The 26,153-nt window shown below is 40.8% G+C and overlaps 1 protein-coding gene across 1 annotated transcript in view; it reads right to left on the bottom strand.

Moving 5' to 3' along the window:
- Positions 1 to 8,203: 8,203 nt before the first annotated feature.
- Positions 8,204 to 26,153, bottom strand: part of mbtps1 (membrane-bound transcription factor peptidase, site 1) — a 49,277-nt gene continuing 31,327 nt past the window's right edge. The window contains exons 11-23 of the mRNA XM_074678167.1: positions 22,901 to 23,062; positions 19,799 to 19,943; positions 19,449 to 19,637; positions 19,160 to 19,332; positions 18,947 to 19,062; positions 17,124 to 17,280; positions 13,191 to 13,315; positions 12,991 to 13,068; positions 12,727 to 12,867; positions 12,498 to 12,629; positions 11,138 to 11,264; positions 8,948 to 9,078; positions 8,204 to 8,846 (exon numbers count right to left, since the gene is read on the bottom strand). Of these exons, the coding sequence (XP_074534268.1) occupies positions 8,644 to 8,846; positions 8,948 to 9,078; positions 11,138 to 11,264; positions 12,498 to 12,629; positions 12,727 to 12,867; positions 12,991 to 13,068; positions 13,191 to 13,315; positions 17,124 to 17,280; positions 18,947 to 19,062; positions 19,160 to 19,332; positions 19,449 to 19,637; positions 19,799 to 19,943; positions 22,901 to 23,062 (1,879 nt within the window). The 3' untranslated portion in view covers positions 8,204 to 8,643. The remainder of the gene's footprint in view (positions 8,847 to 8,947; positions 9,079 to 11,137; positions 11,265 to 12,497; positions 12,630 to 12,726; positions 12,868 to 12,990; positions 13,069 to 13,190; positions 13,316 to 17,123; positions 17,281 to 18,946; positions 19,063 to 19,159; positions 19,333 to 19,448; positions 19,638 to 19,798; positions 19,944 to 22,900; positions 23,063 to 26,153) is intronic.

Below are 26,153 nucleotides of genomic sequence, written 5' to 3'. Positions count from 1 at the left end.
GTAAGACTGTCTCAACCCCACACAAAAACAACTCAGGGCTTGACATCAATAGTGACACTATTGGTTGAATTTCATAAAGTAGAGCATATCATGGCAGAAGCTTAAGCTGGGATGGTGATGTATCAAAGTAAAAGCATGGGATCAGGACTTGGTTTCGGCAGATACTCAAAATCAAATGACTTAGACTCGAGGGCAAAAATACCTGATTGGGACATCCCTAGTCTGTGGCATACTGACTTGCTCAGTATAACAAAAACTCACACAATCAATTTCAGAAATTTAAGTTTTTAGATATACTTTGAGTTGATATTTTTTAAACAATCTTTTGGCAGTATACTGGGTTGTAGCTTTTCTCACTTATTGATATTAAGAGTTGAAATATCAATGTATTGGAGGTCAAAGTATCAAGATATATTGTCTTATCAATATTTTAGCTGTCATCTTAACAAATCCTTTCACAGGTTGGTCCTTCAGGTCAATAACTGCAGAAACAGAGATTTAATAAAGCTGACCTCTCTTTCCAACCACAATGTGATCCTGGCCTGACAAAGCCATCCTACATAGTGCTCATCACTTCATAGTGAACTCAAAGCAGGCTTTGACTAGATGCAGGGAGCGTCTGCAAGGATGGAAATAAAAACAAAGAGTGACTGAGTATGTTCCAGGGTTCTGCTACTTCTGCAGCCAGCCTTAATCAGATGCTCGGGAAACTCCAGTTCTCAGCACTTTAGCTTCTTTCTCACAGCTTCATTTTATGACAAATAAAAGCTGTTTAGTGGCACCTAAGGCAAAACAGTTAGAGTCAAATCAACTCTTATCTCTGCAAATGTTATGAAACATGCAGCTCTGAGTCAAATGACCTCACCTCATGACTGTGAGGCTCTGCTAACATCATAGAGCTGAAGAAGTGGCTTCATTTAGGTCTAAAAGAAGAACTAACTGGTCAGTTGATGCACCTTTCAAAAACTGCTTTATAGCACAGGTTCCTTCCACCATAGGGGTCAGGGTTTTGATCCTAACAGGAGGAAGGAGCATTTCATTATTTAGGTTTTGATCCATACTTCTCTACTTCTTAAGTCAGTTTTTATCTATGTCACTGTATTTGTACTTGAGTGGACTGTTTTGGTGCATAGACACGTCAAAACAGAGCTGAACTAAAACACAGTCATTAATTACACATAGTTTAGATGTAAGAACCATTTCAGCAAGAACTTTAAAACCAAACTTTTCCTTAAGTTTTTAACCACATTAACACACGTCTCCTCAGCCCTGAGTGTGAGGTAAATACACTCTGAATAAGGATACCATGTCTTTTGGCTCGACTGCAGGACACTGATAATATCTGTGTGCAGCGTGTTCAAGAATGTCTTGTGTCCCTGGCGGCGGCTTAAAGTCAGTGAAAGTCAAACAAACAGAACTAATGAAGCTGTGAGAGTCCCACGTGGATGAGATAACGTTCTCACTTACTTAGAGGATCAGATCAATCACTGAGCTTTTCTTGTCGAGGTTAAAAAACCCTGATTACACCTCAGACTGTGAGGAAGGAGTGTTTCTGTCCATGACTCATCACGAGCAGCCCAGTCCACGGCCATTTTAGCCCCTGAATTCTTAAAGACAAGATTGATCAGAGGATGAATGTGTTTTTCTGTCGAACTTGAGTGACTCAACATGTTTTCCCATACAGCCACAGAGTCACTGAGTGAGAGCTGGTCTCTGAGGGAAAGGAAGGACAAGTTCTGCACCAGATACTCATATTTGTATTCAATACCTTTCAGTCCATAACCTCGAGATAGATAAATTGCATTCCCAAGGTCATATTAAAATCTAATTGAATCTGCCACCACCAACACAGACTTGGCGTGCAGACAATAGGTAAGTGGATTATAAACATTAGTATTCTTTCCTGAAGTGGAGTCTGCTGGCCTGTTGTTAAACTAAAGTTGTATTAATGTCACTGTTAGACAAATCCCAGGTCTCAAGCTTGGCGGTGAGTTATACTTGGACTCTGAGTTGTACAAAGCGATTGTTCTGAAATGATATTTGTAAGAACTTAGCAGGGTGTGAAAAATACTCTGATTTTACTGGATGACAGGCAGACTGCAGCTGTTACTGAGGAGGATCAAAGCCCACCTCTTCACTAGAGCTCTGAAAAAATATTGATAGGACAATATATTGTGATACTTTGACCTGTGATAAAATACCAATATTTCAACTCTTAATATCGATATTTTTGTTGAAATAAAAATTCATATTTTAGCCAAGTTGAGATTACAATGCATCTTCCACATCTCCACTGCATTATTTCAACCACAATAAAACAGAAAAGTTGTTTTCAATCAAAAAGAAAACTTTGTAGAAATCACAATATATCACTATATTGTGATATCATGATATTATTGTATCGTGACCCAAGTATCTTGATGAGTATTATGTTATTGATTAAAAAAAGCCCAGAGGTAGACCTAGAAACACTTCACCAGGGCTGAACCAGAGGATCTGATTGGCTGTCCATCAAGACACAGAACAATCCTGGACGCCGTCGGCTCCAGTCACTGGAGCCAACGGCGTCTGAGAGAGAAGAGCTTTAAGAACAAAACACATCTTCAAAAGCCTTGTCTCCCACAACGCTACAAACTCACTGTTTGGACTTTTTCAGAGAGCAGCAAACATGGGACACTGAAAGGTGAAGACAGTTTAAATCTCTGAGGAGAAAAAACTGAACCTTGACGTCCTGATGGCTTCAACGTTACTGACATGACCAGGAGATCCCACTGGAGATGTTTTCACAGCGGCACAGTGGAGGGGGCGCCATCATGATCTGGGGCTTTTTCCTTCAATGGACCAATGGAGCTTCAGGTTGGTCAGGGGCGTCAAACGGCGGCTGGCTCTGTGGAGATGTTGCAGGGGGCCTCCTTCATGACTGAGGGCCCTGGTCTGTGTGGGAATGACTGGGTTTTTCAACAGGACAACGCTGCAGGTCACACTGGGCGCCTGACAAAGGACTTCTTCCAGAGGAATCAGCTCACTCTTTGGACCATCCTGATGTTCCCCTGATCTAAATCACTCTGACAACATTTGGGGATGGATGGAGAGGGACGTTTACAGAAATGGACATCAGGTCCAGACAGAGGATGATCCTCCATGAAGACATCTTCACCACTTGGAGCAACGTTCACACAGCCTCCTGGAAATACTCACATCAAGCAGGAAGAGATCAACAAGAACGGTGGAGCTCCTCATCACAGAGTCCTTTTTTCACACTTTCATTTCTATTTTAGGGGTTTTCAGTTTTTTTTTTGCTGTGCTTTTAAAGTTTTGATCTGTTATTTAACAATAAATCCCTTAATCATTTTTTGTCTCACTCCCATTTCTTCTTTCTTTCTTCATGTTGAAACTTTACTCAGAACCTTCTTAAGATCCAACAGAGCAAAATGTATAAAAGTAGTGTACTTTGGTTCTCATTAGAAAGAAGCAGTGTACTAGTTATCAAAACTTCGATGGAACACAAATTAACAAAATTGTCAACATAATTTTTTTTTCTTGATTATTTTTGTGACTTTTTCTACCTTTAATCAGACAGGAAAGGATAATGTATTGAGAAGGGGGGGGAATGACTTTTGATCAATAACTTTGGTGAACCCAAACAAACTTTAGGGATTAAATTTGATTTGATTTAGTAAAAACAGATGAAATGTAACATTTTATTTTTATTTATTAATTTATAATAATAATAATAATAATAATAATAATAATAATAATAATAATAATAATAATAATAATGATAATAATAATAATAATAATAATTATTATTATTATTATTATTATTATTATTATTATTATTATTATTATTATTATTATCATAATGATATATAATTAAAAATAAAAATAATAATAATAATAATAATTATTATTATTATTATTATTACGTCTGCAGTGTTGTAAGCTGTGTAAACATTAACAAGCTACTTTTCACCAGGAACATGTTCTCCATTAGGGGGCGGTGTGGAGGTAATGTGTCAGAATTTTTATTTTTATTTTTTTTATTTTTTTATTTCAACATCAAACAAAATTTTTGGACTCAAGTATTTCTGATCCTGCATTCTGAACTATTTTTCTACTCAATTTCATAACTTTGATCTGGCTTTGTGTCCTCTGATGTGTTTTTTGAACCCTCACATTTTTACATCCTGATAAATCTACTCATTTAAAGACGTCAGCCGTGAGAGTTGTTGTGGTTATCGCTGGTGAGGAGCTGAAAAACAGAGCAACAGGTAGAAACATTCTGCACTCCCCCCTGACTCCTGAATTTTTTCTCCAGAGTTTACATGTGCATCTCATCTTACATCTCATCTTTTCTGGCTTTGTCTAGTGACTGAAGTCTTATTTGAGTTCAGGTCATGTAAACTTGATTGAAAATTTTTATTCCTTTGGTTTAGGCCTCAGTAAGACAGACTATCCAGCTCCATATAGAAGTGCTCGCTCTGAGAGAAGTAGACGCTTTAAAGGAGGACTGAGGATGAATGAAAGGGGAGTAAAAACACAGGAACTATTGTGACAGCAGGTGGAGTGAAAGTGCAGAGGTAAGCCAGCCTTCGCTGCTCTCTCAGACAGTAATGGTGAAGTTGAAGGGCTGAGGTACAGGCTGGTAGTATTCTTGATGAGGGACCGACTGCTGAATCCAAGCAAAGGTCGAAGGTTCAGCTTAAAGCCGCCACAGTGTCTCTTTCAACTGCCCGTCAGGGATGTGAGCAGGTGACCCGAATGGCTCGACAGGAAGTCTTGGCATCTGGGAACTGTGAAGGGAAAGAGGGCATGTGACCTCCACTCAGCACCAGCTTTCCCAAATCTTGTTAGCACAGCTAGCTGGCTCTGGGGTCGTTTCCCAGTTTCCCAAGGTTCCAGGGGAGATTAGCTGTCCGCTGGGGCCGTCATCCAAGAGGACAGGTGACAGATTCACAGGCTGATCTGGCCTATTAGGCTCAGGGAGGGAGCCAAAGCTCAGACCCCCGAGCACATCGACACACATCACCTCTGATGAAATCATCCTGCATCACTGCTTCCAGCCCAGAACCGATACTCTAAACCACGAGGTGGTATTAGTCCATTCAATCTACAATCATCCCCAGGCAGAGATGCAATTATTCCTTCTCAAAGCTGAGCCTACGTAACTGATGAAATACCTTTCAGAAACTGCAGACTGAAAATAATAAGCTCAGCCTCCAGCCAGTGCTTTGGCCTTAACTCCAAATCAATGACGTGGCATGTTTCATCTCATCTTTGTGTCATCAGCTGAAAGAGCAAGGGCTGTGCACCAAAGACAAGTAAACACTGACATATTGCTTAATTTTCAGTTTGACTTTCATAAAGTTTAATCGTCTCAAACTATAATTTTTCTGGCACTCACTGTGAACAAATATCACTTTGCTTTAAGTTGTTTCCTGACTCGGAGCTCCCTCCTGCTCTCTTTAAACTGTGACTTTCTTCAGCAAGCCGTCAGCTGACTTGAATGACACCCACCAACTCAAAACAGCATCAGGCACTCAAACTGAGGATGAACAACCCCTGGCAAAAACTATGGAATCAGCAGTCTGAGCTGTAGCACCACATGGACTGACATGAATCTCAGCTCAAACGGGAGAGATGTCAGCTGAAACAAAGGAGAGGATTATCAGACATCTTTAAGAAAGTCAGTCATCAGGGACTGATGCTGAAGATGCTGGTTTTTTCACAGTCAGCTGTATCTAAAAACTGGACCAGGTACAAACAACAAAGAAGACATCAAAACGTCAAGACAGAAATTTAAAGCAGCTTGTCTTGAAAATGGAAAATGCCAGGTCAAAAAAACAAGGAACAAATGTAAGGTTAATGTCAGGGTCTGCAATTAATCCAGATCTCAATCCAACAAAGAACAAGGCTCCAACCTGATCTAGCAACATGAGTTGGAGCCAGACTGATGAAGAGTCCTGTTCAGCTCTGTTCACACTGCACACCTTAATGCTCCATTCTGATATTTTGTTTGGCTGTTCACATTACATTTTAAATCTGGTCCGTCTGTGGACTGTGATGTGAACAGCTCATGCTCTCAAAGTGACTTGCGTGCTCAGCTGAACATTTTAAGCCCAGAATGTTGTTTATGGAAATGAATATACCAGCAGTGGTTTGCTTAAATCAGTGTGTGGCAGCAGCCCACAAATCTGTGAGCAGGTTATGATAAAATGGAGGAAGAGAGAAAGAAATTGAATTTTTTGGGAGGAGGGAGCGAGACTACTACCTTTGTTTTTTATCTGCGGCGTAGAACTGTGCTGTGTATCTTTAAGTTCTGTTTATCCCTTCATGACCCAGATAAAGAAACAAGACTTGAATTTCAATTTTCATTTTTGACTTGTGAAATGAAAATCATGTAACCACTCACTCTTTCTTTATTAATATCCTTTCTGAGAACAGAAAATCCGACAACAAAAACATACACGGACCCTGAAGACTGTTGCTGGGCTTCTACAACAGCAGCTTTTTTTTTTTGTCTTTTCAACTTCAATCTTGTCACTGTTTTTTTAATTTTGTTCTTTAAATTTGAACTCTAATCTTGACCTGCCCAATTATTTTCTCACTCAATAGTGGCCCCAGTTGACTCCCATAACTCTTTGCAGTTTCTTGAAATAAGATACTTTTATTTCAAGACACAAGAACATTTATAACTCCATTGATGTATTATTGTTATTGTGATAATTATTTACTTAATTTAACCCCACAGGCGATTCAGGCGTTATGTTTGTCTTTTTTTTTTCTTAAAAAAAGATGTTTTTCTGGATTTGTCAATAAATGAATCTCTTATTAAGCTTAATTTTAAAGACACTGTGAGGAGTTTCTAAGTGATCTTGTTGGAGTCTTACTTCCAGATTTATGCCAATCATAATCCATACTTTAAAATGAGATTAATACCTGGGTTATTTCTAAATGCTATTTCTCAGCTACCCAGTGGGACTGAGCAGGACCAGATTAATTTATAGCGCTGCAAAGTTTCTATGACAACACCACACAGGCTGATGAAGTTTAGTAGTGAGAGGAGAGATCTGTGCTTTTCTTTGCTGAAAACGATTTCTGATTAATTTTGTAGTGATGGTGGACTCTGGAGCCTGAATGTCAGACAGAAAAAGGACAGAAGAGCAGAAGAAAGATAAACAGGAGAGCGATAGAGCACGAGCTAAAGGCTAACACAGGAGCTAATCTGTTTGTGCTAATGTTGATTCCAACCCACAGTCAGCAGTTATTCTGCAGTGGTCTGTTCAAACTTGAGAGTCTATCAATAAAATGAAGAGTGAGGTTACGTTAGCTCTGATTGGTAGATGACTGGCAGGATATAACGAGAATTCATTAACATTACATATTACAGACATGTCTCAGTGCACCAGGCTGCCAGCTGAGCTAAACATAGCCAGCTACTAAACTATGGTACAAACTGACAGTGTTTACTTGTCATGTTCCAAACTGAAGCTCTACACAACTGTACTGATAAAACCTTAGCTCTTTATGTTGTATTTGGTTAAAAGCTGTCTTGAACAAAGAAAAATAAAGTTCAAAAGATCACTTTTACGTGAATGGAAGGTGTCCCTGCAGTCCACTTCAAACAGACAGTCCTCACAGCCTCTTTAACTAAATATGACACAGAAATACTTGATTGTGTTTCAGTTTTTGCAGTATGGGACATCAGTATTAATCAGTAGTAGATGAAAGCTCCTTAAAATGAATCCCATGTGCAGACATTGCCGTTGGTATTTTGTTAATCAGAATTAGAAATGACTTCAAAAGCACACCTTAAATAATCAGCATCACAAGCAGCACACAGATCCCTTTGATTATGCTTTTTAATTCATGAGATATATTCAAACAAGTCTTGCAACGTTATTTGTCGACCATGAGATCATGAAAGAGGATATCAACAGCCAGAGTTCAATCAGTATACAAAATGTAAAAGAACCAGACACGGTCGTTTGACACAGATACGGGCAGGACCAGCTCACTGTGGGTGACGGTTCAGGAAAAGACGACTTGATCCTCTACTGGTCCTCGTGTTAGAAATGACTGCATGTGTGTGTGAGTGTGTGTGTTTATCTGTTTACTCACTGATTTATTCCTGTTGTGTGTACATGATGATTTCTGTATCTATGTGTGGAGCATAAAATCAGTAGGGATGTGTGTTTGTTTGTGTGTGTGTGTGTGTGTGTGTTAGGGTACAAACAAATTCAATAAATATAAAAGTCAAACACATTTCATTCATAGAGAAACATTTGGTCAAAGAGGAGATGGGAAAATGTCGACAAGTCGGTCTCAAAAAGGCTCTTTGAGGGCGAGGTCTGTGCTGCGTGTTCCACAAACGTGTTTCACACTTTGTAATACTGCCTATTAGTACACAAACACACAAACACCCACTGACAGCCTTAAAAAGACAAGAGGCACAAAACTGTGGAGGCCTCCAGGAGGCGTAGTACGGTCCAGTCAGACAGGCTTGGATCCAAACAGTCAAGAGTCTGCCTCAGCAGCCGGTCAGAGTCCACCTCCACTGAGGGGTGCAGTTGTCCATTGATAGTGTCTGAGTTCCACAGGTGGACGGCGCTCTCCACCCTCAGCTCAGAGATGCAGTCCATGTCAAACTGTGGGGTTTTTCCCCGTTGTTTGCTGCTGCTGCTGAAGGTACGTGGGCCGTTTGATGCGGGGTTTCCTGCGCTTGGGTTTGCTCTTGGTCTTTGTCAGCTGGACCACGAAGAAGGACAGCACCACCATGGCTCCGAGGAAGGCAAACACAGGGATGGTCTGACCCACTTCTTGGTTGTAGCGCCCTGGCATTATCCCTGAGGGGGCAAAAGTCACATGGGGTCACAACAAAAAGCAAAACTCTTCTTTTCAATTTCTTCCTCTGCTTTAAGGTGATTTAATCAGAGCTGTAACCTACCTCCAGGGATGTCCCAGGCCCCGCTCTCCCCAGGAGACAGAGGTCTGACTTGGGGGCGGTAAGCCCTCACGTTGGGTAGAGCCACTTTGTCCAGATCCACTGAGAGAAGCTTCTGGTGCTTCCACAGGTTACTGAGAGCACAAGACAGACAGATGAGAGAGACAGGGTAAGATTTCTGCATGCTCTGCAAAAATGGTTTCGCAAACAAAGACCAAAGTGATTGATCACACTTTGTTGATAACTGATAAACTCAACACTTTGTCAGGTAGAGATTTGTCACGCAGCAGAAATAGAAACTTCAGCCATTTATTTTACAGCTCCTTGTGCAAAGCTTTGACTTAAACACTAAAGTCACCCTCAACTCTGAGAAACAAGACGCTGACATCAGTCTGGCCCACAGTTACACAGACTCTTAGTCCAGAGTCAAAGAGGGTCTGACTTGATCCGTCTTTATGCTGAGCTACTCTTTCAGAGTGAGACTGTAACTGAAGGAGAGACATATCTTAAGGACTGATCGTAAAATCCACGCTCCATGAAATTTATTGTCCACTGTGTGATAGACTTTCTTCTTTTCCTCTCCACGGTGCTGAGGCTGGAGGAAAGGAACTAAGGAGTGAACTTTAGCAAAGTGCACGGACAGAAACTCACACCAGTCTCCTTAAAACGTGACAAGAAACACAACTCCCTGTGAGTTGGCAAAAAAGCCCTGGGAGTAGGAAACCAGACCCAGGAAACTCATTCCAGGTTTGATTCTACGGAGCCCCTGAAGGGTCATAGGCAGAAAAAATAAAAATATATGTTTCTCATGTGCTCAAAAGAAAGTTTCATGCTCAGACGAGGTATTAGGTACACAACGGAAATCAGCCAGGACCTCGGCCCTGTTTGCACAGGATTAGTCTACCTGGGGACCTGATCATTTGTAGCTATTGCTGAGGATGTCTGTGTGTTCGCTCCCATGTGAATCGACCATGTATGTAAAATGCAAAGCAGGGCTGTCCGATCTGAGACCCGCTGGGAGTTGTTTTTGTTTTTTTTGGCCCTCTTCCAATGTTTGAATTCTTATTAGATATACATTTTAAATTAATGTAGATATAGTAGTTATCTATGGGGAAATGTTTAAAGCAGGTGTCCTGTTTTGTAACTGCTCCTTTATTACAAAAAGATGGGAAATGCACTATTTTTGTTTCATATAAGCATGTGTCCCATGTTGTTTAGGTAATACTGGGCTAAATGTCTCTGAAGACACAGGCCTAGTATTTGTGCCATTTGGATGTTCAGCAACTTTTTGCTGTGAAAAACAGTAAAGAAAAGTGTTTTCATTTTCAAAATTACTTGTGTGACTTTTTATTTTGCACAATTATGCTATAGGCATATTTGATAGCATGCACTGCAACATGATTAATGTAAAGTTTTGACCCGACCCTTAGGGATGGGAATTGATAAGATTTTGTCAATACCGATGCCCTTATTGATTCTGTTTATCAATTTGATTCTTTATCTATTCCCTTATCAATTCCTGTTGTGAATTTTCTTGGTACAAAAAGTAACTTTACAGGTTTTCTGTGTCAACAACACAAATATTAAATATTGGGGGTAGGACTCAATGATAACTGATCTTATTGGTTGTATATTTTAAGTTTCAAGATAGTAACAGTTTCAGTACACATTGTTTGACAGTTCTTTCAGGATTAGCACCCTTTTTTCTTACGTGTTATCCATAATCCATGCATTTTGTGTACATCTATTTTTATCCATGGATACAGATGTTTAGTTCATAAATTAAAGCTATTGCCAAATGGATACAGGTGCTTCACTGGCACCAACACAGATAGCAAGACTTTAAACAGCGACATAAATGATATTCAGAAACAATACAACAGTGATGGTGCAAAAGCAATGCAGTTATGTCCTTTTAATTAAGTCCTAGGTTAAAAAAAAAAGCTCAACTAAGTCCTGTAATGTCAATAAGATGAATAAAGAAGACTGAGACTGGGTAGTTTCTGTCGAGCACCTGGTATCTCGTGTGCAAGAGGAACTTTCTTGTGCGCATGAGAACCATGTTTTTTCTGCCTATGTCCCTTTAGGGGCTCCGTATGATTCAAGTCATGATCCGGTGTCAAAAGTAGAAGAAATAGTTACGAAAGGATATGAAGCATCACAGGCTCTGTGATTACTGTGCTTCAAACCTACCTGGGTGCTGTCTCATTGACTGGCTGTGGCTTTGCCCAAGACAGGTGGGGGCAAGCTGGTAGTGGGCGGGGCTTAGGGTCACCCAGGTGAGCCTCCAGAACCTTGGAGTAGCGGTACAGATGATTGCCTGAAAAACAGAAGGAGGATAAGCAGTGTTTCTAACAACAGAAGATACATGTGTCGATAAGATAATCAAAGTCACATTTAATGTCCAGAAGAACGGGTCAAAGTAATAACACCACAGGCCTGAGCCTGAGAGGAAGGCTAACTGTCACCCAGGTATGGGAGCACAGGGTTGGAGATCAGCCAACAAATGAGAAATATTAAACAGGAAATGTGTTTTATAAGCAGGCAGAGATGCACATGTTCTTCAGAGTTAGGAGTGTGTGTTTGTGAATCGATGCGGTGTTACAAAATGTGAAAAATTACATGTTAAATTGTGTATCAGACGTTTTAACAAAAGAAAAAAATCAACATTAGAAGAACTCACAGGGAGTGTGTTAATGTAACACTCAGTAAAAGTACCAGTAAACTGTTCAGATCATCAGCTGTGTGGAGGATAAGGAGAGCTCTGCAGTTAGGTCAGAGGGTGACCCAGCACAGCTTGTGTCCTAAAAAAAGGAGCTACCTCACTACACCCTATACTGTAAAGAGGAACTGCAGTGTTACCAAGACAACGACTGATGCAGAGAGGCCGTAGTGTGAGGGTCTGTAAAAGTAAAATAAAAAAAAAATCCTGGTTGCGAATACACTAAATGGTCGATCCAAAAGCAGAGACAAATCAACAAACAAAAAGGCCTGACATATCTAATTTAGCTAATTGTTAGAAAATTAAACTATCAGAACATGTTGCTGTGTTTTCTGCACTAATCTGTCCCCAGTAATGTTGTCATTCTCCTGGCTTCTGTTTACATGGTTTTGCATCAAATTTAACCCTAACTTCTCATCATATTTTTACAGCAATGGACAAAGTATGCAATAGTTAATAGTTTTTTAATGTGAGAGCAATTCATGACCTGGAGGTTTAACCTGAATGTGGATCTCAGAGAGTTTTTAATGCACACAAGATCACTTCCTAGTCATACTGCCATTATTTATTCCCTACACTCCACCTTCAAACTGTAGTAGCACAGCTTGTTGACATGATACATTTTACAAAATTTTAGATACATATAAATGTCATGGTCCTCTGCAGAAGCTCTGATAGAGATGACTGTTGTGCTTTCTGGGGACAAATCAGAACAGACACCAGTGCTGAGACCTGGTGGCCCCTTAATGCTCAGAGGGCACAATGCTAACCACTGCAGCATGATTCCACGCATGAGTTCACTTTAATAACATTTGTAATTTCCTCTCTTACCCTCCAGTCTCTGTGGCAGTGGGCGCTCTGTGCCAGTGGGTGGTGTGACTCTGCTGTGGGAGTGGCTGAGGCTGGGAGGGGTCATACTGTATGACGTGTACTGGAGGAGAGCGTCCAGCAGCCAGAAACAGTCTGAGAGACACAACAGAATGTGACAAAGTTGTGATTTTAGTCGCGTGTAACGAGTGAAAATGATAAAAACACATCAGCACGGGGTTAGAGAGGCAACCTTTCTGTCTGTGGCTGTCGTCGATGCAGTTTGAGTCGCCGTACAGAGCAATGCGACCTCCCCCATCTGACGGGGTTTGGTACAGACCCAGGACAGGGACTCCTTCTACCACTGCAGTCTCCTGCTTTAACACCTCCAGACCTGTGAAAAGAAGAAAGCACTCTGGTGTGACTGTTTTATCACGAGCAGAGACTAAACAGTTCCCTCTTGGCAAGGAACGTGCTGCACTCTGCTCAGTCGATAATTTCAGCGAGGTGCTGATACCTTGGTCTTTTAGATTTTTGGCAATCACTATTCCATCTTCTGGGAAACGGGCAATGCTGCAGCCTGAGGCGTAATACACTAAGACAGAGAGACACACACACACAGACACAGAGAGAGTAAACATGACTCTAGAGCCTGTGAAAGTCCTGAATACACACAAAGGAAAACTGCACACGTGAGTTTGTGAGTGTGATTCTTACTGTCATGATCGGCCAGAGTGAAGTCTCCCTCATACAGCCCATCGCTGAAAGCCATCCCCCACACTGAGATCAGGTCATTCAAAGCTGGAACATTGGCGCCCCCTGTGTCTGGCATCCACCATTGCCTGCAGGACATACAGAAAATCATCTCTAGTAACATTCAGAGTTTCACACCCTCACGGTCACGAGATCATTTCTGGGAGGTCACCAGACAGTTGGTGAGAAAAAAGTAGAATTAATTTAAAACAGAGTGAAGTCATAGACAGCATCCTACCCACACAGGGGTGGAGATGGCTGCAGTGGATGAGAGGTCATGACTTGAAGAAAGGTTAATAACCACTGATATAAACTACATGTAGCCTACACACAGATGTATTCTTAAATAGATAAATAAAACAGTGAAAAGGTAAACTTAAAAAGTCAGAACCAAGCTTCCCTGGAGTAACTGGAGAAAATCAAGGGGTCACGTGGAATCAAACCATTTTCAAAAAACATGAATAAATAAATGAAAAGCTAATCCAACATCTGGTAAACTTACATAAGCCCCAGTTTGAAGGATTGGGTTGATGTAAGAGAGATGGCAGAGAGGAAAAGGGAACACTGAGTGTAGAAATCTCCTGGAGCTGCTTCTGGACTCATAAGAAAATGATAGAGGCATTGTCTCCTGTCTAACTAAAGAGCTGTGTCCGAAATCACGCCCTATTCACTATAGTGCACTATATAGTGAATAGGCCTTTTGTAGTGCTGTCTGAAATCTGAGTGAGCATGGTCATTCACCATAAAGTCCACTCAATGTATCCCACAATGCATTTTGAAAAGTAGCGTATGAGCGATGCTCACTATATTAGCGATATATACCATCATGCACTGCGGTTCAAACAGAAGGAATGGCTGATTACATGATATTTAACTCACACTAATGACTTCGTATCTCATAATTTTGACTTTTAATTTTATATCTACTGCAGCAAGTCTTTCTGTTTTGGCAGAAATGGGCTTCCGTTGACTCATATGTGATGAATTTGAAGAGATGAGTGAAATAACATCTTTGGAGAGAAACTGAAAGAGAAGTATCTGTTTTCAGAGGGACTTTGAAAAGCTGCTCTACTATGATTTCTATGGCTGAACTTTCCCTGCGCACAACCGCTGAGCCTTTTCTATTTCCAGGCAAGCGCAGGGTAGAGAACTGTGCGCTGGTCTGTAGGGAGGTGTGTGGTGTTGACTTTCAAGGCTTGAGGTTTCCTGAGCTTCAGAGAATGTGATCCAGGAGTGGGCCATATCTCCTACAGAGAGATATCGAGCGAGGCTTGAAAGAGATCATCTAGTTACCTAAGTAACTCTGGTTCTGTGAAAAATGAGCCGGGGATTCACAAAGCACGGATCGTTGTTGCCAGTGGCACCATTTACCACAGTTATCAGCTCCGGCTCGAGGTCTTACTCACAAAGCGTATTGTGCCGATGATATTCAAACACAGAACGCTCTCTAAGCTCCGCAGCTCTGTGCAGTCTGTTCCAGCTTCACTTTTTAATCCTCACTGGGTTTGGCAGCGAGCATGAAAAGAGCTGTGCTGTGTGGTCTCATCCTGACAGGACTACATTTAGCCACATGTATGATGAGCTGGATGGAGAGGGTCACTGCTTAAAGGTTTCTGCTGCTGATTTATTGTGGTGCACTGCCATGTCAAAATAAGAGCTGCCCTACCTCCAGGATTATGATCTTTTTTTTTCAGAGGTTTTGAATGTAAATGATATTGTATAAATGGATCCATAAAAATAAAGTCTATATTTTATTCTTTGTTAACTGCTTTTCCTTTTATTATCCTATTATAGCTGATTTTACTTAACACCTGATGTTACGCTTTCTCATTCTACCATATCATTTGTCTAACTTATATTTATGTATTTTCACATTTACATATCTTACCCTCTGGTATTTTCAAGTATTTTATTATTTCTATTTATATATTTATTTTTAATTAATTAATTACTATTTTGGTTTTAGCTCCTGTGTTTCCTCATTTTAATTCAAAATGGCGTTTCTTCAGTCCTTTAATTCTAACTCTGTTTTCTGTCAGAATTTCATTTTTATGTCTTTGTGTGTGAATGTGGTCTGGGGAGGGGGGATTGCGGGGTCTTATGTTCTCTTCTTTTTTTTTCAATTATGTAATTTTCTGCTTTTTATTCCAGTGCTTGTTACTTTGTTTTTTTGGGTTTTTTTTTTTTTCGTTGTAAAGCAGTGTGTATCATAAAGTGATGTATGAAAAGTGCTATATAAATAAAGTTTGATTGATTGATTGATTGATTGATTGATTGATTGATTAACAAAGTCTACATTTGCACACATCTATGGACTGTAATAAAAGTGTAGAATTGTACTCACAAGACGTGACACTGCTCTGCAAATAACTTAATTCTGAAAAACAAACAGCTTCCTGGCCGACCATACCGCAGCTCACTCGAAAGTGGTGGCTGCAAAGTCTGCTAATTAACAGCAACTTTGGGTTTGTTTTTCTGTAAAGTTGCTTACAAATCCCATCAGTCGCAGTCTGCGTGATTTTGGCCTTGTTTTCTAATGTATAGGTGTATAGGTGGTGGTGTGCAGATGGATGTAAAAAACTGATGAGACGGATGCTGAAGTTTCAGTTTCTCTTCTCTATGTGTGCTCCTCTCACTCACTTGCTCATGCTCCACCTCCCCCCTTCACCACTTTACTCAGTGTTGACACTCAGTTATGACACTCAGCAGCACAATTATGGTTGCATGATGGCAGAGAGGAGAACTGTTTGGTGTTATTTTACAGCTGAATATGAAAAAATACAGTGAGCTGCAACACCCCAAGTCCACAATTCCAATTATATACTAACACCCTGAAAAGAGAACTCTGAGCTGCTGAGTTAACAATTCTCAAACTACAACCAGGGTGCAAAGTCCTCCCCCTCAGTTTCATAAAATTCATATCAGTGGATAAGAGAGCTCCTAAGAAAACTGTTAGTACTGTGGTGAAGGACAGCTTAAGAGCTTATCCAGCTGAGGAGGAAATAGAGGAAAGATGGTCAGACAGGGGACATGTTCTGTGAACAATGAATGTAAATCAGTTATTTAAATCCTTTGCAGCTCTCACGTTAGCTCTCACACATTGCACACCATGTGTTTGATCTAAGGTGGCATATGTGCACAGATAAATAAAACTGCAGCAGCTGAACTTCCTGCTAACAAACTTGGGCAGCAGTAGATATACCCTGGTAGCTTGCCCAAGCAGAGTCTGTGTGAGACACACTGCTTCAGCAGTTGGCATCTGAAGAGGCTTCGGTCCATGTGGACATGTGTTTTTAAACATGTCGCTGGCTTCATACTTTTTCACCATGGCTGACATTCAATTAAACAGGGATCATGATAATAAACAGAAGTGAACATATCATCCCTGACCAGGCTATTTGAGTTCACCTTCTTACTCCTTGGTGCTGACACATTTAAAGGAAGTGACAGCAGGGACAAAGGAGACACCGGACAGGAGTGTTGAAGCAGCAGAGGAAGTTACAGCAGGTCAAAATGTGTCCGTTACAACAGCAGAGGAAAGAGGTCAACAACCTTTTTGGTCTGTGTGAGCACTGAGTTCCTCTTTATGCTCCGAATAACTCTAGGATCAGATCCCTTCATTAAAAGAATCAGTTCATGTTGGAGGTCTGAGAGGATTCCCAGGATGTTAAAGGTACTGGTCATATCTTGAGTTAATTAGTTGATGTCTACACCAAGTCATGAAAACCTAAACATTTACTACAAGCTATAACCCAGATGGAAGACTCCAATAATCTCTGAATCTGAGACAATGATCAGTGCTAATAACTGCACCAATTTAACTGTCCTTCATGTTCAGGTTAAGTAGTTCTGCGTTTATTATTCAATAGTAGGTAAGGAAAACGGTGAGATGAATACCTGGTGTTTTCGTCATAGAACTTCACTTTCCTCATGACCGAGGTGTTGTACCAGTCGCTGAAAACAATGAGGGACAGCCCGTTGTCGATGTCTCTCCTCAGTTTGGTGATCTCTTCAGGGAAATACTCCTCTTCACTGTCCACCATCAGCAACGTCCCTGCAGAGACAGAGAAACCAACACGTAGGTTTGTTAGCTTTGATAGCTCTGTTACAGACAAACAGCACTCGAAACAGAAAGTTTCACTGACGTCCTCATGGGGGCGCCTTAATCTTTTTCTCCTGTCTGCAGTAACGCAGGCTTGATGGTTTTAAAACCTGATGCTAATGTGAACAAGCTGTAACGTCCTATAACATAAACAAACTGAACAGAATCAGATCAGATTGATGTTCATGAATGAGAAAAGACCAGACAATTAACTCCACAGATAATATTTACAGCTCAGTGAAATGAACTGATGAGGTGAGATCACACTATCTATAGAACAAAATGTCATTAACACTGAATATGCAAACATGTTTTAATGAATTCCTGAACCTGATGATTATTATTTATCCCCAATGAGCTTTTTCAGGCAGGGATTTTCACACGGAGAAGCCTCCAAAAGTGTAGGCTGTGTTTTTTAAAGATGCTGTGAGGATTTTAGAAGGGAGATCTTTTCAAGATCTCTTTCAGATATATGCCTGATGGACACTTTGAAATTAGATTATCAGCATAAATATAGGTTATTTGGAAATGCTACTTAGTAGCTTCACAATCAGGTCGAGCAGGACTGGATTGATGTATGGCATAACAACACCACACCAGCTGACAAAGTTCAGTAGTGAGAAGGGAGATCTGTGTTTTTCTCTGCTGAAAATGATTTCTGTGATTAATTTTGTAGTGATGGTGGACACTGGAGCCTAACTGTCAGACAGAAAAAGGACAGCAGAGCAGAAGAAAGATTAACAGGAAAGAGATACAGCACAAGCTAAAAGCTAGCACAGGAGCTAAGCTGTTTGTGCTAATGTTGACTCCAAACCTCAGTCAGCAGTTATTCTGCAGTGGTCTGTTCAAACTTGAGAGTCTATCAATAAAATGAAGAGTGAGGTTACGTTAGCTCTGATTGGTAGATGACTGGCAGGACATGACAAGGATTCACCTATGTCAGAGCTACATATGGACAGCTACTGAACTACATTATGAGACAGTTTGCTTGTCAACATGTTAGCCCATGGACATGTCCAAGCAGCGGGCTGCCAATAGCACTACATATAGTCGACTACTGATGACACAGACTTACAATGTTTGCTTGATGTCACGTTTCAAAACAACAGCACTACGCAACTGTACTGATAAATACCTTAACTCTTCAGGTTTTGTCTACTAAAAATTTGTCTTGAACAAAGAAAACTTGTTTGAAAAAACGCACGCCTGGTTAAAAGTCACATCTTTATGACAGTGTGCGTGAGACTCCAGGAGAACATGGCGAGGCAGTCCGTTTAAAACAGACCCTCCTCATAGCATCTTTAACATTTTAACTTTTTGATTATACACCTTGAAAAAACTGTTTACTGTTTGAATCAGGTGAATATAATGTTAAAGTGACTCAGCTGCTGACTACAAACAGACAAAATTTGGATGTGGGATCCCATTGGTGACCAATCTCCTCCTCCTGCTGCTGGATGTCTCACACTCACAGTGTTCTCCTACTCTGAGCTTTTTTCATCAAATGAACCTCTGAATTCAGATTTATAGTTTAGGACACATCTACTCTTTGGCATTTGGTGGTTTGCACAAATCAGATGTGGATTTACGGGTTTAATTTTCTACTGTGAGCTCTTACCGTACTGGCTGGCATCAAAGCAGGTAATGGGTGCACCGAGCACCTCGACAAAGTATCCCATACTCCTCAGGTGTTGGTACATGTCTCTGAAGTTCGTGTGGATGTGATCTCCATTCCTGGAAACATGACATCACATGTCAGGGGACAGACATCAGACACAAAAAGGAGTTCAGAAGAGCTTCAAGCATCAGGTGAACATTCAGAGACACACACCAGTCCAGTGGGTCGTTTTTCATACGCAGGTTGTCCCTGGGGAAGTAGCCCGGTGGGTAGCGCAGGTTGTGGTACTGATCCCACAGGACCCTCTTACTGCGCGGGGGTGTCGGCACAATCTTCACTTTGATCGGGAGTTTGACCGTGGAGGTCAGCTCACCGCCTACTTCAGACTGTAAGAAGAATGAGATGTCAAGAAGCTGAGTGGTCACGAGAGAAACATGGCTACTCTGGAAAAAGCTGCAGATTATTTAGAAGACAGAGTTAAGTCGTCCATGCAGACACTCACGTCATTCTCAGCAGGCGACGCCACTGTGACCATCACATGACCTTGAGCTATCCCTTCCCATGATGCAGCCTTCTTGGCCACAGAGATGGACACAGCCAGGTAGCCGGCCCACGGCCACAGCACCGGTGAGTAGGACACAGCCACGTCAATGTGGTCCCCGTTCTGTGGGAGGTAGGGCTGCCAGATGGGCTGAGGAGGAGAGAGAAACAGTTAGGAAAACTCAGGTGAGCACAGGATCAAACCTGTCCTTCATTCAACCTCTGCAAAACCTCAAGAAGAAATCTAGAAAGTTTAAAGTAGTCTATGAAAACTGTAAATTCTCCTGGTTCATATATTTCCTCAGAGCCCACCTTGTCGACGATCCTGCCAGTGACACCCATGCCGTTGAGAATGGTCACGTTGACGATGGTGGGCATTCCTCCATAGTAGATGGGCTGAGAGCAGTAAGGCCACATGTAGGGACACTCTGTGAGGTCGATGTAGCTGGGAGAGAGGCTGGAGAGACACCGGGAGGAAGAAGTATAGTTAAAAACTGTCACAGGGTGTTGAAGGCAACTCTGAGCCCAATTTATTTATGTCTGAGAGCAATCATCAGGATTAAGGAGCTAATCAGAAAAGACCTGAGTAGTGCTGTGTCCTCACAACCTGTTCAGAAAGGCATCAAGGATTTAAAACGCAGATGAAGAAGGACACAGAGCCAGGGGGATCTACACGCCTGCTAACCAAAGAACTCCCCCTCCTCCTTTTTGAAAGTGTTCAGTTTCTTACTTTGAGTTGAGAGTATCCCGTGTCTCACTCATCCACTTTAAGACGTTAGCTTGCAGTGGAAGCATGAATGCTGTGCCCTCATTTGTGCTTGAACTATAGAATAGTTAGAACTGTCTATTTATTCAAAAGAGGTGCACTGAAAAAAATGCAACTGGATGTGCTATGGCACATTTATTGACACGTCCCTAAGTCCCTAACCCTAACCCTAATTTATAAACAATGTGAAAAGGAGGATGAAACACTGGACAGGTTTTTATCTAAAACACCTCCAGATAAAACCTCCATCCATCAGGATGGATGACTTGGACACATACAGCGTCCTGCCTAGTACCTTCAGCCTCTGCCATGGCTTCAGCACATCCAGACAGATTTTAGCAAAAACGACTGCAGGAACATGTGCGAAAGCATGACAAATACTTAACCGTCTGCTACACCTGCAACACGCCAGCCAAAAAAAGGGATGTCAGGAAGTATTTTGATGAAAAACCATGAAGTTAATGTGCTGTGACAGACATGGGCGTTGAAATAGCATGCTATAGAATAACTAGTTAGATATTTAACCACATGCTCTCAAAGCACAAGAAGAAAACAGCAGAGGCAGAAAACAGGCACAATTGCATTACGTCAATTGCTAATCCTGTTTGCATGTAGGGCTGGGATGATATGCTATTCTCACAATTTGATTCTTTTACAATTTTTGGGGGGCGTTTTAATTTCAATTGCAATTCTTCAATATTTACAGTTTTTGTGATTTTTAGTTTGCTTTTTTATCACCAGACCATGTAAAAGGTTAAATGATGATGAAAGTGTCTACAGACTATATCAGGAGCCATATTTTCCCATAAAATGCACATCACATGAGAAAAGTAGTAACTTTTTTCTAATCCAATTCCAAAGACTGAAATGAAGAATTTGAATTTTAAAAAATAAAAAATAAAAATAAAAAATTGACAAAGAATCCTGATTTTAATGTTGTCAAACAAAAAATCCTGATATATCGATTTCTGTTTTTTTTCTCTCACTCTAATAGCATGTTGTTGTGACAAAACCAGGGCAGAGTAGATTAGCCAGTTACTAACCAAAATACTAAGTGGAGATATGCTCCCTTTAAGTTTTATGGATGGGGAAAGCTCCAGAGAGCTGATGGCGTTTGTTGAGCTGGAGTACAAGCCACCGCCACAGAGAACAACATATAGGAGAGTGGAAAAGATGGATGTAAAGACTTAAATTACTGTATGGAAGGTCTGTGTTCAACCGACCCTATTTTTCTTTACGGTTAACATAAAAATAATCTTCAAGCATCTGAATATTTGTTTATCAGATATTTAGAGTATTCGAATTCCTGTCCCTACCATCAGCATTCCAAAGTCGTCTGATCTCCAAGGTAAATACTGAACATTATACCAAATAAAACCAGTTAACTGCAGTACATTCTGCTGTACTGTGTTTTTATATAATATTCATTATTAATTAGTACATTTTTTTAAGGATGTGTAACAAAAAAAAATGCAGCTTTTTTGAGGAACCTGGAACAGATTTATGGCATTAAATTCATCCCAAAGGAGAAAATTGATTTGACACATGGGTAGTTTGAGTAACGAGCTCTGTCACAGCACAAATTAAACTTGTAAGTCGAGGCACCACTATACTGCCTTGCTACTATAATTCTGTAAAGTTCTTCTTGTAGGATGAGGTTTAAGTCTCAGTATTTTATCGTATCATATCTCTAAGTTTGCAGTCAGCTCATAACAGCAGCGTTGGGTGAATCTGTTCACTGACTCTCTTTAGGTCTGTCTGGGCTACGTATATCTGCATTTTGAGAATATGTGTTTGTCTGAGGCTGCTGATGTTTAGGAGGAACAGGATTTAGTTAAGACTAGTGGTTCAAAGCGTGACCATAAAGGCCATGACTCCTTACTGTATGACCTAAAACACATCAGAGTATAACTGCAGCCCTTACTTATCATGTCGAAACAGCCACATCAGGATTTCAGCTGTGGGAGCTTGACACAACTTTTTTTTAAACTCAGGACCTTGATTAGCGTAAAGCTGCTTTAATCCTTTGATACAAAGAACTGGAACCCGAGAGCTTAGGCTGTGCTTTAGACACAAGATCCTTAGCTGGCTGCTAACAAACAGCTAACACTACTTACTGCAGCTTTGAACAGGCTGAGATAGACTTCAAACAAACACTGGATTAAACAGTGAAGCAGTGTTTCTTTAAAGATATTTCCTGAAGGGTATGAGCCACGTTGGTCACCTTGGGTCAGTAAATCTGAGTTTCTGCAGATTGGACATTCAGCCGTTAATTTCTTAAATGAAACCATGTTCCTGTGCATTTCTCAAACCTCTGGCTCTGAAAAATCTACCTCTCCATTTGATGCTCTGCTGTTAGAGCCACATTGTTCGCCTGCAGATGGAGAGTGTCTGACACTCAGAGAGGTTTTCAGTGAAGTGCTCCTCTAACTGATGACTGTGATTCTACCTTTTGATCTCTTTGTTCTCCTCGTGCAGACAGAGAGCTGCAGAACTGGCTTAGTCTCGTTGCAGGTTACGTAAGTTTCATTTATGAGTCGACACGTGCACAAACTATTTTGGAGACTTCCAAGTCCCAGCACAATCAGCCAGCCTGGCTGTTTGCCTCGGAGCTCATTCAGGAGCTCTCACTGAAAAACGATGCTTACCTGGCCTGGGGTCTGTAACTGTTGAGGATCTGGTAGGCTCGGATCAGGTCCAGCTTCCCATGGCCCTGCTCGAACATGTTGACTCCTGGCAGCCGACGGGCTGAGGCGATGAGAGCCTGCTTCATGGACGCAGGATTGACCAGCTCCCTGTTCAGCACGGTGCTGGAGGACAGAGGAGGGGGTTAGTTCATTTTTTTTTCTGTTAGTTTCAGCCACAACAGTGCAAAAAAAAACAAGAAAGGGTGTGCTGGTGTGTGCGTGTGAGTGTGTGTGTGTGTGTGTAGGTGTCATACTCCTGGGGGTATGGCTAAATTACTATGCATATGCTAGTTATTGCCTCATCCCCACCAGATTTGTTCAGAGAGTCACTTTGAACCATAAAGCTAATGCTCTGCACATTCTGAAGAAACTCAACACCCCTCAAGGTCTTTGCACACTGAGTCCCTTTTTTTTTCGGATGCGTTTTTTAGATCCCGTAATCCGAAAAAAAAAAAGTCACGCACTGACACCTTGCACACTGAATCTGATGCTTTTATTTTGTATTATTGCAAAAATTTGCAGTACGAGAAAAATGGAATCATCAAGCAGTGATCAAGCAATTGATCCTGATCCTGTTGAGGTATGTGCGGTGTGCACACACACAGGCACAAAGACACACCGTCACACACAAATAGGGATGGGTACAGACTTAGGTAATTTTTTAGGTACTGACCGAATTCTGTCAAAAGTACCAGGTACCAATTCACATACAATCAAAAGGTACCATGTTAGGTACCTAAATGCGTGGTGATTTTCAATGCTGGACATTAACACAGCATTACACAGTTATAAACTGAAGAATAAACATGTAAAACTGAAAATTTTATATATTTTAGTATTAAACAAAGTGATACTTTTCCCCACATAAACACAAAAAAAGTACCAAAAATTGGTACCGTTGAGTACTGGTACTGTATCGTTTCAAATGTGAAAAGTACCTATCCCTACACACCAACATACACAAGTTTTCATTCATAATCTAAACATTGCACAAAATGTGTAGAGAAAACACGTCAACAAATGGGAGCGTGAGGAATGTGAGCCTAAAGCGCCCCTGAATTGTCAAACTACCCAGGAAACAAGCAGGACGGCTGCGAAAAATGCAAAAAATTGAACCTGTTCCGAAAATATGACGGACAAAAGTTTCGGAGCAAGTGTGCAAACATGATTGACATGGGCTGCAGTTTATTTTTAACGTGCGGAAGTTTCGGACAAAAGAAAAACGGACCAAATGTGCAGAGGTCTAACAGCTGAGGTCTTTAAATTAATGGATTTATCAGGATGGTAAAATGTGAGGGCTCAAAAGGCACAACACCAGACAAAAGTAAGGAAATGGAGCAGAAAAAAACAAAAACTGGGGCATAAAATATTACAGAATGCGGGATCAGAAATATTTGGCTCTAAAAATGTTGTTTGAGGTCATTTTTTTTAAATACTATATTTTAATTATTATTCTATTTTCCATCTATTCTACTGTATTCTATTCTGAATAGTCTGAAAATGAAAAACAATCCCAATAAAATTCTGATCCTGACACTAAAACACCCTTATATATTTCCCCCATATTGCCCCCTAGTGGAGAACACTTTCCTTGGTCTGAAGCAGAGTTTGCTGATGTTTACACAGCACATAACACTACAGAAAACTGACCACTGATCATCTGGGATCAGAGACACCTGAGGGACAGGTGAGCTTTGATTTCATCAGTCTGTGATGATGGAACGAGGAGGTTTGAGCCACTGAGGAACTGATTTTACGGAAATCACTAAGAAAAATGGTTAACACATAGAGCACATGCCCCCTGATGTAAAGTATCTTCCTTCCCAGTAACGCCCTCTGTGAGCTGTAGAGCTTCTCAGCTAAAGTCAGGCACACAGAGCCTGGAGCAGAAACCTGAGCTCACAAAGATCATTACCACTTTTGTAATACCTGATATCTCTACCAGGAGCTCGCTTTGTGGAGCCTGCTTGCTAAAGACAGTCAGGGTCCAGATTTAACTTTGGTTGTAGTAAAAAACCTTTGAGTGAAGGGGGGAATATCTGATGTCACCAAGAGCAGTTTCATGTGAACCTCGGCTACACGAGCTCACAAAGTGGCCGGGAAGAATAACAAGAAGGCTTTCAGTGTGTGAGGCAGATATTGACAGACTGAGAATAATACCTGACATTAATCTGTGACACACCTCCCTCCCCTGGGACACATAAACCCGTCTGTTCATGTCGGATTACAGAATGAGAGACAAGAAACCCCCGATGTTGACTTCCTCTGAAAGCCGGCTCTAACAGCAGCCTCACTCCTGAAGTGATTTCTTACTGTAAAGTTTTTTTCACAGTAAACTGCTTTTAGACTTTCAATATTTTAATATTTATTGTGTAATTTTCATTAAGAAGCTACATGAGAATCATTTTTATGAAATGTTGTGTAGTTGGTTTTTAACACTGTTTGTTTTTAACAGAGACTCTATCTCCTGATCAGGGAGTCAACTCACAACTCATCACTCACAAAAGGAGATGTTTTTATGACCTCACTCCAGGATATAACTTAATAAAAGTTTTGTCTGCTTTATCCGGAGCCGAGAAGAGCTCTACTCTTGTTTTTCTGTGAAACTGAAATATCAGTCTGTCACATTCTGCTTTAACATCTACAGTCTTCCTGCATTTCTGCAAACATAATCCTGTAAAACTCTTCACTCAGACACTAAACACAGAGATGGAAACACACTCAAACAGCTCACTGGTTGGGTGTTATCAGTCCCCAGTCCTTATGTGATTTTCAGCGCCTCTATTATTAAAGTGTTTACAAGAGAAAAGAAAACAGCACAAGTCTTGTTTTTACCTGGGGCATTAAACCCAACATCAGTAAACAATTTCAGTGGCTGATTATCCTCTTTTTCATGACTCTGCATTTTCAAATCATATTAGTCCCTTTAATGGAGAAAACAAAGCTATTATCTAGAAAGTTTTTTTAGTCCAGCAGTGTCCTCAGCCTCTAATGGAACCAGTGTCTGATCTTTGTGCTGCAGTTTGCAATGTAAGACAAGAAAACTCAGACCACCTTCAAGTCCGGACCAAAACCATCCCTGTTTTGTTCAGCTCACTCTGCCCTCTAAAGGATGCAAACTCACTTTTAAATTTTAGTTTTATGATCTCTTTAAACCAATTCTAATAAATTAAACGAGCCTCTTCAATCAAACTGAGTTTTGATGAAATATTCA

The sequence above is a fragment of the Halichoeres trimaculatus genome, unplaced genomic scaffold, assembly GCF_033239565.1.
Source record: "Halichoeres trimaculatus isolate MK-OKI-2021-1 unplaced genomic scaffold, fHalTri1.1 fHalTri1_scaffold_10, whole genome shotgun sequence".
NCBI lineage: Eukaryota > Metazoa > Chordata > Actinopteri > Labriformes > Labridae > Halichoeres > Halichoeres trimaculatus.
Note: the sequence above shows the minus strand (reverse complement) of the source record. Positions and strands in the feature narration are given on the sequence as shown.